Below are 21420 nucleotides of genomic sequence, written 5' to 3'. Positions count from 1 at the left end.
GCAAGCTGTACCTACAATGTACAATGTAAGAGAACACATTTTACTCCCACATAAAAAGCTACACCTGAACAAGCACATAAAGACTCGAATATTACAGGATCGCGTTAAAACCACAAAAAACTTATTCCATTCACGCTTTAATTATTCATTTATTATTCAACAAAACCCGGAATAAAAGCGAAATGAAAAACAAAACACGCTCTCGTTTCGTACATCGTTTTTAAACTACGAAATTATTGTTCGGAATACGGACTTTGACCAGGGTTTCGCTCGCTCCCTGGGCCGTAACGTGTTGTCTTTTATTTTCCTTTCCGACTAGATAAAAGCCGTTTCCCGATGTTATAGCATTAGGAAAAGCTTCTTTTAAAGTCCAAATTGGCACTGAAATGTGTTCGCGTGAAGTTTTGAATTTGTATAATGTGAGATTGGCTTGCTTGTGTGGGGTTAGTGATAACTTTTGGCTCGAACTTTTAGAGGATGTAATGGACAATTTTGAAAGGAAAGAAATAGGGTAATGGATGCCTGCGAGGGAAGCCGTGAGAGCGCTAGCGGAAATTACAGAACATAAACACGCAGATCCTATGTCGTAGCAAGGAGAACTATATAGAACTTGTAAGGAGTAGGTTTAAAGCGCTAAATCGGGTGTTTAGCGCAGTTACTGCGCAAACGTGCTTTGTATGCATTCATAAGTCAGCAGGTTTGTTGTTGGTATAGCTGCTGAAATTCCTACTGAACTTTACAATACCAACAACATGGTACAATAGGGTTCAGGGAATCGTGAGTTGCATAAATAATAACCAATATTTTGACATTACGCCACATTGAGTTTCATTTACGTGAAAAGCAATGGTCTGTATAAGCTAATAGTGTTATAGTAAACTATGTATTATTTTTCAGGTACCCATATAACAGAAATATTATCCCAGAGATATCATAAGTAGGCAACGAATTTAAAACAAAATGGATCAACTGCTGAATTTAAGCCTCCAAGTATCTTATAGTACATAATATTACCTCTTCTTCTTTTACTAAGCCAATTCAATCACCTATCACCGCGATGCTTCTCGAACTATTAAACGGCACAAAACAATACCTCCGGAAAAAAAAATAACGTGCGATGTAAAACAGGACTCGCGACTGACAGCAGAATGGGTTTGCACTTTCGCTTTATGGAGCAGGCTTTTGAGAAGTTGGTCCTTCACTTACTAGGACACCTAGACCAGTATATATTTGTCATTGAAATGGATTAGTTGCTGAATTTACCCCTCCCTAGTATCCTTCAAAAACAATACCTTTTTGTAAGTCTTTTATTGAGCCAATTCAATCACCTATCACCGCGATACTTTTTTTCCAACTATTGAACGGCACAAAACAATACCTTCGGAAAAAAAATAAACGTGCGATGTAAAACAGGACTCGCGACTGACAGCAGAATGGGTTTGCACTTTCGCTTTATGGAGCAGGCTTTTGACGGCTAGCGCTATGTGGCTTCGGCTTTTCAAACGCGGTTTTTGTTTTACCTGTTTATAGATCGTTCATTGGTGTTACATTTTGTACGGGGGATCGGATATCGTTACCTATATTGTTTTTGTTGCTTGATGGCTCTTTTGAATTTGTTGTGGAACGGAATTCCTTATTGTTACAGTAGGATAAGATTTTACATAGACGAATGTTTTGCTTTCCTCGTGATGAGAATAATAAGTTTATCGTGATCAACAAGACTGTAAAACCAACTTGATATAAGCTCGAATCCTCAGCTAAACATAATCCAATCTGTCATTAAAACACCATATTACTACGCCTGACGAAACCCTCACCAAATCATGTAACAAACGCAGCTTCACCCCCACATTCAAACGCTCACCAAATTACCTTACATTCAAATTATCCACCGAAAACTAAATTCGAAGTAATCACCAATTTACTGTGCTGCCTCCACCTAATAAATTCACTCGTACAACTCACACATCGATATATCAAAGAGCATCGTAAAGGCGAGCGCACAAAAGCGGCAAGCGTACCTATTCTACACAATGTCGTGTCGCTCGCGTCGTTTGTTAGTTCCGCGCGATTAGGTCGTACGACGTAACGACAGTCGCGTCGCCGACGTCACGTGATCTATGAACGCACAGTCGCGCACTTTGATGTGATAATGTATTCACGGAATAATTTAGTCTTGTGTCTTAAGTAAAATGTTACGGTCATGGGGTGAGTATGATGTGTTGTAAGCTGAGTGTCGTTTTAAATACGGATTACCAAGATCCGTTTTTTTTTTTCCAAATCAAAATAATCTTGTCATAATTTTAGAAGTTTTACACATTTTTTTTCCCAACAAAATTCTCTTAAGTCGTATCTAAAAGCTTGTATCAATAATTTAGCATCTTTTGTGATCGATAAATATACCAACATTTATAGGTAGTGTTATATTACAATAACCTGAAACCAGGTGATAAACTATGACCCATTTCAGTAGTAAAGTATATACGCTTTAGATCTGTGTCACACATATTCAAATTTGAGGGCAAAGCAAAAAAATATACCGATATTTACGTAAATGATGTTACGAGGTGTTTGGTCCCAATGCTCATAAGAAAGGACCAAAAATTAGATATGAAAAATGTCTTGCAATATTCCCGTGGGAAGTGCCCTAAAATACCCAATCGATTTGGAATCGAGTTGTAGTAAGAATCTATTTGCACAGCTCATATGTACGTACTTAGTAATACTTAAATAAGCAGCAACTTATGTACATACATAAGATAGTAAGTTTTGCAACCATATATTTTTAATAGTAGTATATCGAATAAAAAACTTATACAGAAGTTATTTCACTGCTTTCTCAGAACTCGAAGCGATCATTTGCAATTTTATTATTTTCGAAGAATCTCTGTCTTGAAATACATTAAGGGAAATACCAGTGCATTTTTAATTTTACTATATTTGTGTATTTTGTTCCGACTTTTTAGCATGACAGAGTTGAAGTTTTCCATCATACTTCTTCTTACCTCGCAAAACAGACTCGGTGTTTATTATTAAAGGTGACGAAAGTGGGTCAGATATCTACGATTTATGTACGTGCTATGAAAGTGACGCCAAACATACTTATCCTGTCTGTATTAATAATCTAATAAAACATTATTACTTGCACTACAACGTACTTCCACAGTAATTCAATTAGGAATTACGACTAGTCCGCTCCCTCGGGCCTCATACAGACTGTAGTTAAACTTGCCTATACCAGTTAAGACCACATCACTAGTACAAGTCCCATATCTGAGGCCTCCAAAACATCCTCCTAATGAAACGAGGAAAAGTGGCCAAAATTATATCATAGACCCTTATAGCTAATGGAAAGCTTGAGAAAGAAATTGGTCAGGAATAATGTTCCAAAAGATAACATTCTACAGATGAAAGCAATTTAAATCCGTAATGGCACGGTCCTAAGCGAATTCGTCAAAATTATTCAAAAAGAAAGAAGGTTGGATTTGGCAATCCCGGTATTATTCGCTTAAGCAGGGCTGAAAACGGCCCGATCTAACCGTGAATCCATCTTTTGAGAAATATGTATGAATGTACAACCCCGTATATATTTTGCTTCCGAAGTGTAAAGCTCTAAAAGCTGCCGCTTTGAGGTTTGAAATATCGTAATAACGTATTGACATTCTGCAAATCTATTCTCGACAGAAATATTGTAATCTAATGTATTTGTAGAAAACCAGAATGATAAATATAGATAGACATAAGACTTTTCTACTATAATGTAACCAGTTCAATATTGATTTATCCGAAGATGAATATGAAAAGTCTAAAAGTAACAATTATTGCTGCGCGATTCATCCGCCCAATACATTATTGGGGACGAATAAAACAAAAGAAAGCTAAATCTTTTAACTGATGACAGAAAAACTTGTGAAAATACTTTTTTTTCTTAGTAAAAGAAACTAACCGGGACAGAAGCACCGATAGTTTATTAAAGTAAAAAGTTTTTGCAAAAAATACGGCAGACTTCGTGAGAACGCGAAACAATTTTGCTTTGGTGTTGGCTTTTTAGTTTTCGCTTAGTTTTGACGACTAGTACATAAAGCTCATTTTGGCATAGTTAGTAACAAGTTTTGTTTTTACATCAGTATATTATGGTAATTGCTGAGATATAAAACAGAATTCGCGACTTAGAATGATGATTAAAGTTTTGAATAGTTAAATCAGCGTAAGCAATTAGTAAGGAATGATTAACCAAATCGCCCTAAATATTTTTGAATACCCTGTAAAAATGTTTGTTAGCTTGCCTTTTGAATTCTTCCAAAACTCGACCAATGATTTTATTTTAAACTAATTAACTTTAAAAGCAACCTCATAACAAACAGCGCTGTGTGAGAATCTGTTAAAATACCATACTTTAGCCGAAAAATATCTTCTTGTCTCCAACACATTGAACAATTTCCACTTACTTCCACGTGAGAGCGTAATATTTATAGCCAACAATAGTGCTATAGAGACGGAGACAAACGATGACCAAACAAAAGAAATTTCAGTACCACTGTAATCTGGCAGAGTTTATGATACTCCTGATTATCTTAATATGCCAATATAAAATCATAAAAATGAGGTATACAGGATCAAACTTATACTTATACTATTACTACTTATGCCATATCAAATACCGAATAGGTAAAATATTGAGTGTAATATCCTTGAAGAGATTATAAAAAGAAAAGTCAAACTACTTACAAAAGTTTTGACAGCGTTCATAAAAAAATGCACAATTCGCAAAAACGCCATGAAGTAAAAAATATTATCATAAACTTTATGAATTAAACGGGAGAAATATAGGTACTTTAAACGAGTTATAGACGAGAATCGCTAGTAAAAACTCATCCAACGCTGTATGTAGGGAACATTAATTTCGTCGTAATTGGTTCAGGATACGGAGTGAATAGAGCAATTTCGAGGGGATATTTTTTGTTCCCAATGTATCTATTGTGGGATGAGATTAAAATAACGCCATCAGGGTCATTTAACCGTAGGATTTTTTCATCCTCCATTTATCTCTTCGCAATTACATTGATTGCCTTGCTCTTAGATATTGGTTCATTATCGGAATTAGAAGTTGGATTCAGAATTCATTTAAGGAAATGGAAATTTGTTGCCATTTTTATTTACCGAACAGAACTTCGTGTTTGGGATAAGAGATTAGCTGTTCGTTTATTAATGCTCAACACTTGTATTGCTCGTACATTTTAGAATTAGATTTGTAGGGTTGAACTGGCATAGATTTAAGATTGGCTATACACAGTATTTAATACTGAATATCACTTTGATATACGCGATTTATGTAAAGTTAGAAAGCGTATTTTTAGTTTAGAATACAGTGTACCATATGATCAATATAATGAAGTAAACTTCGTTATTTTGGTATTAACCCAAAGTAATACAGACGAAGTTGTGTGCAGAAAATAGTATTCAGTACTTTATTTTACACATCTGTTTATCTTGAACAGAGAGCGATGTAAAAACACGAACAATAATAAACTCGGTCGTATAATTTGAAAGTCGCGTATTCAGGGATTCCTTACACTTAAATGAGTATTATTGCGCTCCCAAACTGCTGTCTTCAAACGTTTACATCGGCAACTTTATTGCTACAAATGTGACGAAAATGTAAATGCGTCCTTACATTCCTTTAAGGCAATTTCAGACTTGCAGAAAAGGCAAGTCCACGCTTAATACGTTTCTTTCTGAGCTGCCCTTTTGCCTATGTGCAAATGGTTGATGCAGCTCTTAGGGCCCTTTAAATCACCAGAACCGGTTCGAACAGGTATGGAATAAGCTGGAATAAACCCGTGTACTCACATCAGGTGTATGCCAAAAAGATCGAATAGATAAAGAAAAGCGATCGTCTGAAACCTCGTTTAGACTCGCTGGCTGGTTATTGTCAAGTTAAGGTTAAAAGCAGTAATATCGTACGTTTGCGCCCTTTTCATTTGGTTAATGAGGAAGGCAATTTCCATGATGATCTGAAATGAAATGCGTGTGTAGAGTACATTAAACGCATGACTTGGAAGGAATGGAGCGAATGTTACATTCTTGTGTGTATTTATTCTGAATAATGATATATGTTGATGATATAGGTGCTGACATGAAAATAATTTACGAAGTATTTCAGTTTCTAAAATTATGAATGATATACGAAAAAGCAAATTAATATATTTCCGTTATATAAGAAGAAAATTTTGTTCATTAAAATAATGTTTGTGTTGGTATGTTTGCTCTAACAAAAGTTTTGAATTAGAATGTGTACGTAGTACCCAAACGTATTATTGCAAAGTTGGTAGTTATTTCAATGTCTGTATAGTTGCTGGAAGTCATCAAAATTGTTCTGTTTCTGAATACAATGACCGAATAAAATGGACTCCATTATCGTAAGCACTTCGCAGATCTGGATTCCACTTTATACTGGTCTCTCCTAAGTCTACCCACAAATTGGTTTCGGTAGCCAGCCCTAATACTGGCTTTAGATTACCACGAAATGGAAAATTTTAAATTCAACGTTCATTTATCCGCAAATTGAAGCGAAATATTGTGTGCAAAACATTGTTGTTACGTTCGATGGAAATGTGTGACTGTTACGGACTTTAAAGCAATTTGAACAATTGATTCGTTGATATGAATTTTAGTCTTTTATTGGTGGAACCAAAAACCGTGGCTGTCGTATAAACGTATCAAGTTATGCGTTTTGGTACCTATCTGCATTGATAGTTTTTATGTTTGAAGTTATGGTTGCGTTATCTTTTTATAATTCTGTATGTTTTAAGTTTGTTTTATTCTATTTTGCACACTAGGATAGAAAGGACAGGTTCTGATATTCGATAGCTTACATAATGTGTTATGTTATCAATATCACATTCTGTATGCAAAAAAATCAGTTTTACCTTTCATGCAGTATCCTGTCATTCAGTATTCCCTTTCTTCTTAAAGAAGAATGCTGATAATCCCTGAATTGTCATACTATTGTTGCCTACAACCCACCTTCTTTCAGTTGCCTTTTACGTTCAGCCATGAAAATCTTTGAGTAGTTATATCATAAATAATTCAACTTACTCTAAATGCCCTTTATAGATATCGAAGTCAGTGAAGACGAGCTCGACGATCTCGTGCGGCGCGGCCACGAAGGTGTAGAGCAGACAGTCGATGCGCGGCGGGTAGGCGCGCGGGTAGTCGGGGCTGCTGAACGTGCCGCGCTCCTTGCCGTACGTGGACGTGTAGCGGATACATGAACAACCTGATAAATTGAATCATGAATATTATCACTACTCTCAACTGTATATTTAGTTAAGCAGCATAATCAAATATAAACCCCAATTTGTTGGGACCAACAAAAAAGGCGAATTTAAAGAGAAAACACATAACCCAAAAATATGAATCCATTGTCCTAAACATGTGGCACGTCGCGAAAAAAATAACAAAAAACACAAAAGCCCTCATTGTACAGCATAATTACCTTTCAACGATATAATAAAAGCTATAACGACAATGCTTAATGAAACAGAGGGAACAAATAAACCGTCAGAAAAAGAGGTGACGAACATGGCACGCGATTCGGGGCTTTAGCAATGATGAATATTTTATGTAAAAATTCTCTGGCGCCGACTTACGACTTCACCGTAATCTTCAACGGTGTCAAATGAGATATTCAAGACGTTATTTTGAGTAAAATAGAAGATAAACTTGCGTTACACGAAATTTTATTTGCGGTATAATTTTTGGGGAAAACATTTTGTTTGTGCTCCGTCGCCCTACCTAGCATAATAGTCTGTGAGCAAATGATAATTCTGAATATTATATCGCATGATCCGGTGTTCGAGATTTTTTCGTCGTTGTTTTTTCACCGAGTATTTTTAGTTAAAAGGTTGTGGAGAGCTTACCTTAATATACATAATACATTACTAACGATAACTACCGTGTTTACTGTTCCTAATATGATGTACATAATGTAAATCATTAATTAAACCAACAGCGAATAGTAAATACCATTAAATCTAAATACGATTCAATGGAAATCCATTGAAATCAATAGACGCATGAGGATAATAATTTTAGCATATCCGTTGATATTGTTTCGCCTATATTTGTTGCCGTGTGCTAAACATGCGTACCTATTAACAATGCTGTTATGAATATAAATAGTAATTATGGACATTTGACTTTTCATTTAAATATTGTTCATGATAAATTAAACCTTACTTCATGGTTATTAAGTATTTGTAAAATCGTTAAACTTACTTGGTCCTTAGGTCCATAATATATTACTAGATACAAATACTTATACATATGTGTTTAGCTGCATCATCTATGACATTCAATTGATTCACAAACGGCACCACCTATTACTGTGATAGGTGATAAAGCCGATATCTATGAAATCTGCTCAAACCTTTCACCAAGCGTTCAAGCGGTTTGAACTTGGTTGTCGTCACCGCCCTCCGGCAGCGGTGCGCGGTGTCATAAGAGAATCGCTATCTCAAGTACACTTAAGGTAAAGGTATCAGATTTTCATCTAGTTTCACCAACACACTTTATTCAAGCAAGGTTCAACACATCGATACTTTATTCATGCTTTTGTTTATCCACTATGTAGAGACCTAACAAAATTAGGTGACCTAAATATTTTCCGATGTTAATATCCTTTCACTTACATTAGAACCACAGTGTTTTTATAAAACCAGTATAATTGTACTACAAGTAGGTATAAATATACAAATGAGATATAACAAACTAGATGTATTTATGTAGATTGTAGATAACTATGTATTTTAATAAATTGTGTTTTGGATTGAGTAATTTGCGAGTGTATTTGATTTGCATTTCAACTTTATTGTGTTTACGAAGCTGAAATCATAATTATATACTACCTACGTGTCAATACCAATCATGTTTCTGAATGTAGCCTGAATTTAATTAATGGGATAAACAGTCTGTGTTTATATTTGTACCTAATAAATGAGGCTTGAAGCGTAAATCATTTGATTGAAAATAGTTTCACTGTTGCTAAACACTAAATAGGACCAAAGGTTATATTAAAAGGACAAGGAAATCTGAAATAGATATGGCTCCAAGTTTAACCTTTTCCCACGCATCGTTAAAGAACAGGGTCCAGAAATAGGTGGATAAATCTGACCGTAACGATAGATTCGACTTTTCTATAATTCATGCCATAATATGATACATCATATTGAAAGGTTCCTCCTCGGGACTTTTATGTCAGCAATAAAAGAGTTCACATTGATGAGAGTATAATCCAGACAAAATTGGATCGTAAAATCTTGTTTGACATCACAAAATTTATTGAAGGAGCAGTTTGAAATAATGAACGTTGATTTTTACTAAGATATATTATGTTCTTTGATGTGAGCTTCAATCAGTAAAATCTTGTCTTTTGGATTTATTGAGCTTTGTATCTTTACTTTCAGGAGAACTCATTGTACTCTTTTCTTTATATGACGAATAGAATTTCCTGTCTGCCATGACATTAATTATAAAAGCTATTTTCATAATGTGAGTTTACCTAGTGTTTTGATGTCTTCTTAATGTTCAATATTGTCTCTTTAACTTGACAGCAAAATTGCTTCGTTAAATCGTTCGGAGAAATACGAATTTCAATTTATTGACTGATGTTAAAATTATAGACACAATTTTATTATTGACATTGATAAGTTCAAGGTCGGTACTTACATACAGTGTGAATGTCTATGAAATTGCTTTCGCCAATAGAAAAGTCTTGTATGAGTTTCAATAGAAAATCGATAAACGTAAATCCAGTTCGTTACCGCCTTTGGTCGCTCCGGGGTTCAGTATACAAACCGTCGAATAAATACGGATCTTAGATGCCAAATTGTGTGGCAAAATGTTGCCGCGAGAAATGTTGGGGAATACATCTTATTAGGTATATTTTTTTGCGAAGCTGGGAACTCCGTATAATGATTGTATGTTTTGATTTTTTTATGTTCATCACCGTGAAAAGAAAACATGATTATTTGAAGACCTTACATGTTTTGGAGAAGTCATATCAAACAATCACAATATGCAACATTTTATCAGTAGGGTAAGACTTATTTTTCCTCATAATCTTTGCTTTCATTTTAACATTGATAATGTCTCAACTATCCTTGTAGTTTCAACGAAACTTTCAATCATAATCATAAAGCAATTTAATTACACACCAACTACAAACTATGTCAGAATTTGGAAATAGTGCTGTTTTAGCAGTTGGCCAGCAAAACAGATATTAATACTAGGTACTTAGTGTCAATCACCGAAACTTTGTTGGCTGGCAGATTGCCGCGTCAGAGCAGAAGTTGGTAAATTGACAAATAACCGATTTCGCTCCAAAACTTGTGTGCAACATCCATAATAATTTGTCAATGCTTTGGATTAGTAACTTATTGAAAACATGCAGATAATTTTATTTAAGGTAGGATCATATACCTATCTACTAATAAATTCAGAGATTCGATTGACTGGACTGCATACCTTAGTAAGACTGTTCGTATAATCTGCTTTCTATAAGGAAAGCGATACAGATATAGGTTACTACCTTTTGTGAACTCTATACCTATTCTTTACCTATCTTGGTAACAAATCCATGATTAAATATTTCAATCTGTATTCGGTATCATTTCAATATATATTTGTAAGAACTATATTAAGATCTTAATCTTCCATGCCTTAAGGTGATTATTATATTTCCAGAACATGATTTTTTAGCTATTAATAATTTTAATGCGAAATAAGGAGAAACTTTTAGAAACTCCGATAATAATCTCATTACATTAGCTAAAAAGAAAACTTGAAGAGCAACTTTTACATATTCTAAGTATATCAAATTTTCCATCATCATAACTCTAATGAGCCATTAGTCAACCTTTCAGCTACATGAAATCAAATAAAAATATCAAAGCCGACCATAATCCTATACCCGGACATTTAGGTCCCGATATTAAGCTTTATGACATTCAAAGATGCGAAAATCCCCTTTATTATGCCACAAAAGTTACAAATTACGGTTTCAGTAAACAAAATGATAATAAGGTAACAAAGTCAGAGTACTTTTATACTTACTTGGATTTATGGCGTGGCCTTCGTCGACTGTGTTAAGAGATAAGTGGAGGAGCAGGATAAGCCCCGTTGACGTCTGAAATATAAAATACTCGGTTTAGAAAAAGGATCAAGTATCAAGATTGTTTGTTTGGGTATTTTTTTGAGTAGGCGTCTACGGGGGTTACTGTGACTGCATTTGCTGTCTAGGGGCAGAATTGTGTGTCTGAGTAAATGGTCTCGCAGTTTAACCACTTGTATGTCGGAGCGCGGATATACGCGAGACGCAATTGATTTTCTATTGTTTTGTAATTAGCGTCATACAAGCAGTTTATTCCGTCATTTCTTTTAATCTTGGTCAGTAAAAATTGATAAAGTTTTTTTCGAATCGACCCTTAATAATACCTATATGTTCACATACACCAACTAAATTCTTTGTCAAAAAAAAAAAATAGGGGCTCATTTTTCAAACTATCAGACAACAAGACGTATTTAAACACACATGTATCTATTGACAGTATAAAGATAGACACAAGGCATATTGTAGACCGTAAAGTGAGCCTCACCTTTGACGCTACCTCTATTGTGGTTTAAATTGGTATACTAATTGGTAACTGGTGTAGAAAGCCTAACAATATGCAAACATAAACCTGTTTGATGTTACAAGGGAAGGAATTTGAATTTGAAGGAACACGTTCACAATACCGTACCAAAGGTAACTAAAGAAATTCTTCATGGGTAGATTGAGCAATTCGTAAATTGGTTTTGGCTAATAAGTAGGATTATGTACTGATGTCAATTTTTTATCAACTTCCCAAAAAAGAAACAGGTTCTCAATTCGGATGTCTATAAAATCAACCATATAAATGCTGAAGAATTATAATTTGTATCGATATTTTCTTCCCTGTTAAAATATCAGCAAGATTGGCAAAATTGTTTCGCAAGAAACAAGAATTTTCAAATATTTTCCCAAACAAAAGAAATACGCTCTGTAGCCAATACAACAGACAGAAACATTCCAATTCGACACATCAGCAAACTCCTTACACAATAATCGAATTTATACGGATGTTAACACGAAAATCCTTCTAAACAAGTTGACATACGCACCCAAGCGTCCAAGGGTACTTCAAAACAAAAGGACCCCTTGGATTCGAAAACGTATTTCTCCACAAGGCTTGTGTAAGCGTTCACACTTCATTCACATTTTCTGCGTACGTTTCTAACCTGGGGACTGAAATTCCGAACGCATCTAAAGGCATACGAAGAGCTTCATTTGAAATGCGTTGCTTATCGCCTCGATCTGCATTGGAACGATTCTTTTGAGAAATCTCGAAGTCCAAGGATACCTCGAGGCATCTAGTATTCATACCTATTTTAGCCGCGTTGACCTTTTTTGTTTTAGCCACGAATTTTTTGTGAAATAGCTTTACCCAAGGTAGATACGCCCAATCTTAAATCATGGTTGATAATATCAGTAATTTAAATAAAGAATGTTAAGAACACTGCCTTGATTTTGAATCTCCTTTCACTAAATCAACAAGTAAATAACATGCTTCAAAAAATGTACGACAAAAATATAGTTAACTAAGTAACCAATATACTCATATCACTCTTTAACTAGTGATGTCCAGTAACAGCCTATGTAACACGTGTCGACTAATAGTGTGAGTAGCGTGCAGTGGCTGCCCACAATGGGTGTCAAAGCTAACCATAGGACAATGAGAAGGACCATAGAGCTCCCTAGTGTAGCCGAACCTCTGTTGCATATTCACGGTCAATAGTGCTGAAAGGGCGTTTTCCTAAATGCTACTCTAAGCAAAAACGTTATCGACAATTTGTATGGAAAGAAAAAAAGCTTTGTAGGTATAAAAATTGACGTTGACAACAAAGAAAATCAGTTGCCATTTGTGCCTACTAATATTATTTTCAACGAATATGATATTTATTAAATTCATTACAGTACCAAAAACAGCCGAGAGATATAATAAAAGTAATATCAATTTTACGCCTCCATAGAGCTAAGATAAAACACATTTATTCCGAAAGATTTGTACGTAAGAAAAAATGTAATTTAAACCTGTTTTTTTTTTTTGTAATTCGTGGAAGTAACCGTAAAAACGGGGTCCTGAACTCAAGCCTTGATTCGTAAAGCAAATGTAAGCGAAAAGCTGTGTAATCTAATATTTACTGAAGGAAAACCACGGGCTGTCGTAATGATGTACGTATGAAATTAAATTATAAGGCACGTAGGTTAAATCGGTACGGTGTTTATTTTTAAAAAGGTTTGACGTGTATTTTTGAGCTGTTATTTAAAAAGGTTGAGTTATCAAATTATGAAAAAAATACATACGAAAACCTAGGATTCTGTTACTCTTGATACCAGGAATAAATAAGATAGTGGCTCAATTTATTCATTAACAAAAATATCATAAGACCCCCATGCGTTGATCCCAATTTTACTTGGGGTAAACGCAGTATGTTTTGTCCTTCCATACTTTTCTATCTGCCATCATCACACAAGTAACATTCTTTCTTGTCATATCGACTGTTAACCTGATGATTAGTGAATTTTTTTGAGTACTTAGCCAACGTTATACGACTTCTTAATTTCTCAACACTTGTCATACCTTCTTTAGGTAAATGTAACGTCGCTTGGTTCACCACGTCAAAACTATGTACAGTAGACTGCACATCAGTGGTAACTGTCATGCACCTTAAGTCAATAGTAATAAGTACGATTTTCCTATAAACCTGTTACCACTGACCTGAAGTTGACTGTACATACTTCACCTACCTATATGCCATAGCGCTCAAAACTTTGACCGTACGAAGCGACCATTGCCTCTCTAGAGCTTCAAGGAAAATGATTGACGTTTTACTCAGAACCTAGTTCTATGGATTGTACTTCTATCAATTACTTGGATTGAAGGCTTATCCATCAATCAACTTGGATTACAAGACCTGAAAGCTTGGGTTTGTGGGCAAAGTACCCTAGTACTTTTATTAAGGAAAAAAGTTTGGGATGTATAATGGTATGAAAATGGGTTTCTTTACAAAGTGTGTGGCTTAAAGCATTTCTGTGTTTATTGACGTTTTATATAGTATTTGTTGTTCCTTGCGATTTCGAACGTAGACTGGTCACGCACCATTTTAAATAAAAAAAAAACATGATTAAAAATTTTTAAGCATGCTTAAATTAGACCTACTTTTCATTTTCATTCAAGGTTTTTACGCATTACGATGCAAATGATTTATTTACTATCGTTTTATCAAAGCGTTAAATCACACCAAATGTTTCTATGAAAGGATTGCTCCCACATAATTCAGATTACATTATCATCTTTAATCCATCGCAACCAAATCCTTTGATACGTTCTATTGTTTCCGCATTATATTAATTAACAGTAAATAGCTTTAGTTAAACACACGTGTAATTTTCACGCTGTTGCTCTGGGTTAAAGTTATTGGTAATGTCACAATAGTTTAACTGACGGATTACCTCGTTGGTTTAGAGGTTGTTAATGATACTGTTGATCGTCAATTTGTGGGCTCGATTCCTGCTTTAGAAAGATATGTGGATGTCGAGTTTTTATTTCAGTAACGTATGTGTTGTATGTTTGATATTGTTAAAATTATTCACTCGCCAAAATGGTTAGGCACTATGACGCTTGATAGTTTTTTATTGGAATACTATTGAAAGTTAAATATTTTTTTTACTTTGAAATTCAGGAACAACTTTTAATATATAATTTTGTTTAATATAATATGTATGTTAGTTTGTAAGGTATTAATTATGGACCAATGCAACCTGAGAATAAACGTTATTTGATTTGATTTGAATATATCACAGTATGATCATCAAATCAAATCAAAATCAAATTATCAATAGGTGACACTCAGGACCGATAGCTTAATAAGCTTGCTGCTTGCTTAATGCGTTTTACGTTCGAGTTTCTTATCTCATGGAATCCTCCATCTCACTATAAATAAAAACTTTCGCCCATCCATTAACTGACTACGTCCACCACAGCTTAACCTCACTAATCCATCGATTAACAAGACCATTACTTAGTTCCAAGCCCCACAAATGTATCTACGAACCTATATATTGTGTTTCAATATACCAAAACGACAATTCAATGTGTTATACGTATTTACTGAATCACTGATGTGTGATTTACAATTAGTTCCATTAGTACTTGAAACCGCGTTTGGCAAATAGGTCGTGAGCTCACCGCCTATATTTTACTAGTACAATGGTAGGCCTTTTAATCAGTTACGTTTGAAGGATAGCTCGTTTATTTTGCACTAAGTATGTTCCGTGATTTTGCTCATATTTAGAAGTTTTTTTTTTTGAGAACTGAGTTAGTAATCAAATCATTATGATGGTTTTCTAAGGGTTACACGGTACGGTACACGTAGCTGGAGTAAATTAACATGCGCAAGTGACAAAAGCACCCGGGTGGATATTTTGCTTTGCTGCACATTTTTAACATGCATGTAACTCTTTAACGACAAAACGGCTGAGCTAAAAGTTGTGAATTTAAATTAATCGCCATAATAGTGTTGGCTAAATTGTTTCAGCCGCAGCGAAAAATAGAACTGACAAAACAGACTGATAAAATTACTTTCGCAGAAGTTAGTACACATACAAAATTTACTTTCCATAAACGTATTTATTCTCAAAGTAACATACATACATTATTTATGAATGAATAAATAAAATGTAAATAAAGATGATGAGAATTCAAGAGATGTGTTTGTACCTTTTTAGGGATCCTTACACAAAGGGTGCTAACGATTCTCTTGATCTTTGATGGATTTAGACCTCTAGCCTTTCACGAAATCTGTTATTGTTACTTATTTATCTTTATGACTATTACTATTTATTTTAGATCCTGAGCAATATAATATCTTAAAAGTGCGTCTTTCGACATATTTTACCAAAGTCAACATATTGGGGAAGTACCGCTCCATTGATAAAGTTTTGTCTATTTCTAAGCAAGATGCAATCGTCATTACGGCAAGCGATCTACATAGACAATATGGGCCTTACTACAAAAACTTTAAACCCTGTTTTACACTTGTCTAATAAAATTTTGGCTGCAAAATGAACCATGTGTCAACGTCATAATTTGGCATTTTTTTAGACAAGGCATAAACTGACGTTTAAAAGTTTTTGTGGTAAGACGGTATGGGTTTGACCACAGAGGAAGGAAATCTGAGCCGAAATGCCTTATTGTTGGTCAACGTAACATACGGTAGGTGTGATTAAAACGATCAGTAACTAAAACTAACGAGGCGTTCGGGTTCCTTTTGAAATCAAACGTGCGTCAAATAAATACTCGCAAAACAAACATCAAGAATAACATATTTTCTTGCCAAAATTATTCAAGTTTGTAAATACATGGCTAACAAAATTAGACCACCATGAATACACACCATGAGATTCAGATCATTCTGTGACAAGCCGTGGGAGGTAAGTCCATTAAAAGCCTCAGTGTGGGCAGTAAATACAAAGGGGTCATCATTGTGTAGGTAAATTGCATTTTATTTTTAGATCGCAGGTCCCGCAAGGAAAGGGCCTTCCTTAACCCTTTTCTTTTGATTTAATTCATTTTCTGAAACACATTTTATGAAAATATAAATAAGGTATGTTATCCTTATTTAAATTATATTTTTGGTAGGTTAACCACAAAGAATTTACCTCTTTCCATGTTCGCCATTACAATCTCCTTTTGATATGATTAAGTAAATCAGAGAAAGTGTAAGCGATTCCAAAGTCCCCTCGTTTTAGAAATATTTTTTCCAAATTGGTCAGTTTGCTAAGGACGACGGAAGTATAACTAACTAGCAACTCAATTACAAAATCAACAGTTTACATAAACCGTTTAAAAAATACACTAATTATAGCACGACCTTCATTAGTCTTCGCATATAATCCTATTACGGGATTATTCGTACTAAGGTACGTAACACCTAGTACATGTATTAATACGGCTTCGTCGAACGAAGTAATGCATTAGTCGTGTACCTACCCCCGTGTTATCGGTCTATTGATACGAGTTTAGCGAATAGTAACATTTCGGGGTCGTAGGAGCAGGGAGCAGATATATTTGAATCTCAAACGGGTTAACGTGTGATTGAAATATTGAGGTGAAAAGCATTTCTATTAGTTTGTAACGCGGTTCGGCGATAGGTTAGACGAATTGATTATTGCTGTGTAGGTACAATTTATGTTTTAGTACTGTTAATACAAGTTAGAGATGGAGAGAGCGTAGGTACAATTCTTAACTAGGATGGAGCAGAATTTAGCTGAACATTATAAAACCAATACTTGATACTGAAAAATCTAAAATTTTGATGAGAAAATAGGGTTTATGCTATATCGTTGAAACAAAACACTTTTCTTGAGTGCTCTAAAATATAGAACGAGAAGACTCCAAGAGACGCACTGCTCTAAGAGATAGCAAAAAAAGATTCCGACGTACTGAACAAAACTAAAAATTGAGCATAAATTATACAAAACTTAACATTCCCCAGCCAACATTAACAAACTATTGTTGTTCTCTCACACCATCTGAGTACCCGAATTAGTAGTAATATGTTAGGTACCAGCGTAAGCTTCGAGCCAGCTATACATCACGCTGAGCACATTTAAACTCCATGCCATGTGTGATTCTACTGCTGTAATTTGGTGCAAGCGTTGCCAATTTGGTGCATTGCATTTGTGGCGAATATTGATCTAAATCTGGTGATGTAAAATCTTGTATAATAAAACTTACAGCGGCTATCAGTAAATTGTCTATCTGTAGATTTCCTCACTACAATAATTGGAAATGGGAATGGGACATAACTTGTTTTAGGGTACTTATAGATATTAAATTCCTATCTCTAATTACCAATTCGACTGAAAGATAGGAAATAGGATAGGATTGTTATTGAAATTTACAGTGAGCCACTGCTACGTGCTCACCATTTCATAGTCTTCACTCTGACCAAAGTGTAGGTACATGCGCAATTCAGGCTATGCAATAATATTTACGTATAATATAATCATCTTGCCTTTTTCCATCAACAATAACAATTTAACCTTCTTCATTTTGAATTTTGTTTAAATCTAATTGAAGCTTTCTACCTCTATTTTTGTAATCCAGCTGCATACAAAATAGTTTTAATAACGAAAATCCTAGCCCACACAACGTTCCAAACCACACACAACAAAGAAAAATGAAAAATGGCTGCAGAAACGTCACAATTTTTCATCTTCATACTTCGCAGACAGCGGTCGATGCCTCAATCCCCGCCGACCAGAGGGTCTAACTAACGCATTGTTGGTTCTCGCAGCCAATATGATGTCAATAAGAACTTCCATTCATCTTCATACATGGACGGGCTTGCCAATTTGAGAGACTTTAGACCTTGAGAAAGTTTCATAATTTGTAACGGTATTGATTTTGACTGATGGCTTATAAAATATGAAGAAAAGTTTCATATTATACGAATAACTTCGAATAAAAGTACAGTTTGTTTTATCATTATGTGTTTTCATCATGAGAAACTTAACTTGTTTAACCTATTAAAATGAAATTAGTTACACATATGTATATACAGCATCACTAGTGTATTTTCTTTATATAAGAGCCAGAGAAAGGATTCTTTCTACTTTTTACCCAGGTACGAAAAATAGCCAGACGCAGGTGAAACCACGAAAAACAATAACTAGTCTTCTATGACTTTAAGTATTTTATGAACATATTTGAGAGTTGCTATGCACGAGAGCAGATGCCAAATAGTGAAACGCACATAACAGGAACGCGAGAACGTTGAAGCGACTTGAATGACTTTCTGATATGATATTTACGGTTCCTTTTGAGATGTTTTGTGTAAACTGCATATATTTTGCACCTCAAAATATTAAAGCACAACTTTTTAATGCATGCATGCATACACATTTTTAGAACCTAAGACACCAGCCATGGCCAAGACTGTTTTTTGACTTATACACTGCTGAAAACAAAACTCAAAATGTAGTGAGTTATTTAAATAAATGTCAATGAGAATAAACCACATATAACACAAAACATTTACTCAGGCGTATCTTATTTCAGTCAACACACATATTATTCTGCATATGTACACATGATATCAACCAAAACCACCATCATTAGAAAGTTCACAGTCACCTTTACAATAACCAACTAACCCACCCAATTACAATTCACGGTATTAATTCACTACAAACTTAGAGAACAATTCTACCAATACAAACAAAAATATTCACCCCAATGGGTTTAATTACAATCGTGTAAGCATAATTGGCAATTTGCTAGATCAAGGGACCATCAATGGTGGACCGATTCAGATCAAGACGACTCAATATTGACTGACAAATAATTGATGGGGTTATTTTCTTTGGCCTAAATTGATACCCAATTATTCGATTCCAATTGACATCTAACGTACCAAATAAAATTGTGGTTTGTATATTTCGCAACTGAATAATAATTGTGGTTTGTGTATTTCGCATCTTGAAATTGGATTGTCTTTTGTACTTGAATAACTCTGAAAAACTTTCTGTTACATTTGTTTGACATAATAAAGGAGGTAATTTTGTAAATATGGTTGGAACTGGATAGAATCCAAAAACTCTCATAATAATTGTATGCATTTTTTCAGAGTAAACTGAAATTATATGCATATAAAATAAGCTCATGGTTACAGAAATTGTTCTATGTTTATGATATGACAAGATTTAAGTAACACTGTGCCTTTGACTCTTGTTAAATTAACTTAATTCAGACGAAAAACTGTTACTTAGATAACGTAATTTTTAAAACATATGGACGTTTAATATTCCATATAATATTCTATCAAAAGTCAAAATCTTCTTTCACGCGTAAAAAGCAAAACAGACGTTCAACACATGATAAAGAAATCTAGTTACATAACACAACGTAAATAACGTATCACTCGCTAATCGTTCAAATATCTGATCTACTCCAATTTATCATGTTACCCAAAGAAACCTTAACGAAATCCACTCTGGTCATAAATCTTAAACTTAAGTAATATCTGACGACGATAGATAGCGCCACCTGCGAACCACGAACTAACCGTAAAGTGAATAGATCGGGGAGAAATTATTCCTGAAGAAAACTGAACTATGAGATAAACACTGGGGTATTAAAATGTATGGGAATTAAATTGTAATGAAGTTAGATATGGATGGAATATCAGGTTAGAATAAAAATAAAAATCATTCAAATAACAAATACACAAAAAAAAAATGTATTTTATATTCAAAAATAATATAGACATTACATTGCTATAGACTTCCTATAAACCAAGCAAGATTATAAGCAAGATAAGTTTAAATTAAGTACGATTTTAAGTTGTTTATATAAAACATGTACAAGTATATGATTTAATGGTATAATTATTTATGTATGGTATTGTCTATGGGCCAAGAAGCCTTGTTTATGTGAATAAATAAATAAAGATACTATGTTTGATTTAATAAGGTAAGTACACTGCAACAGCAGTTAAAAAAAAAAAAACTTTCATGTAATTTTTTCTCCATATTCTCGTCGTCACTATATCGAAATGCTATTTATAACTCTACGCAAAATTCAAAAGAATTTTAACCAACGAATATTGCTTGCGTTAGCTAAAAATCTACGCTAACAAAATAATGAAATTTTTGCGAGGCTATATAGCGGCTGTTATGAACAAAAGCTTTATTCATTCAGAAAGAGAACTTGATAAAAACATACATAAGCTTGTCCTTTGTAAAATAGGTCAAAATGTCTGTATTACAAATGAAGTAAGTTAATAAAAAGGAATATTATTTATGCTATATAATATACTCGATTAAGTAATACCTTTAACGTGAATATGAATTTATTTATCGGTGACCCTTTTAAAGTAGGTAAATAATTTGTTTGTTATGATAATAAAAGTGCAATTGCCAAATGGTAACATAAAAAGTGAGTGGTTAAAAAGATTACAACGAACACAATTTGGTAAAGAAATTGAAGGGAAGATTACAAGTTTATGCTCACATAGAGCAGCTTTGTTTGCTTACAAACAAATAAACTATGGTTAACGGTTTACCTGTATGAAATATAGCACCAATTTTATCAGTATACCGTTGTTAGCTATTCGTTACTGGCCTGTAAAATGAACGATACCTGTAGTTTCAACAAACTGTGTCAGACCGCATAAAAACAAAAGTTTATAAAACATTTTACAAAAAAAAAACATATTGACATTCTGGTTCATTATGTTCTGTGTGACATATTGCATTTTTGAATTTAATTATCA

At 34.2% G+C, this 21420-nt stretch overlaps 1 protein-coding gene across 1 annotated transcript in view; it reads right to left on the bottom strand.

The window, feature by feature from the left end:
- LOC126053863 (suppressor of lurcher protein 1) overlaps nt 1–21420 on the bottom strand; it is an 83182-nt gene that overhangs the window by 22150 nt on the left and 39612 nt on the right. Inside the window, exons 3-4 of the mRNA XM_049837174.2 lie at nt 11116–11188; nt 7099–7279 (exon numbers count right to left, since the gene is read on the bottom strand). Of these exons, the coding sequence (XP_049693131.2) occupies nt 7099–7279; nt 11116–11188 (254 nt within the window). The remainder of the gene's footprint in view (nt 1–7098; nt 7280–11115; nt 11189–21420) is intronic.

The sequence above is a fragment of the Helicoverpa armigera genome, chromosome 14 (assembly GCF_030705265.1).
Source record: "Helicoverpa armigera isolate CAAS_96S chromosome 14, ASM3070526v1, whole genome shotgun sequence".
Classification (NCBI taxonomy): Eukaryota; Metazoa; Arthropoda; class Insecta; order Lepidoptera; family Noctuidae; genus Helicoverpa; species Helicoverpa armigera.
The sequence above is the reverse complement of the archived record's forward strand: the minus strand, read 5'-3'. Positions and strand labels throughout refer to the sequence as shown.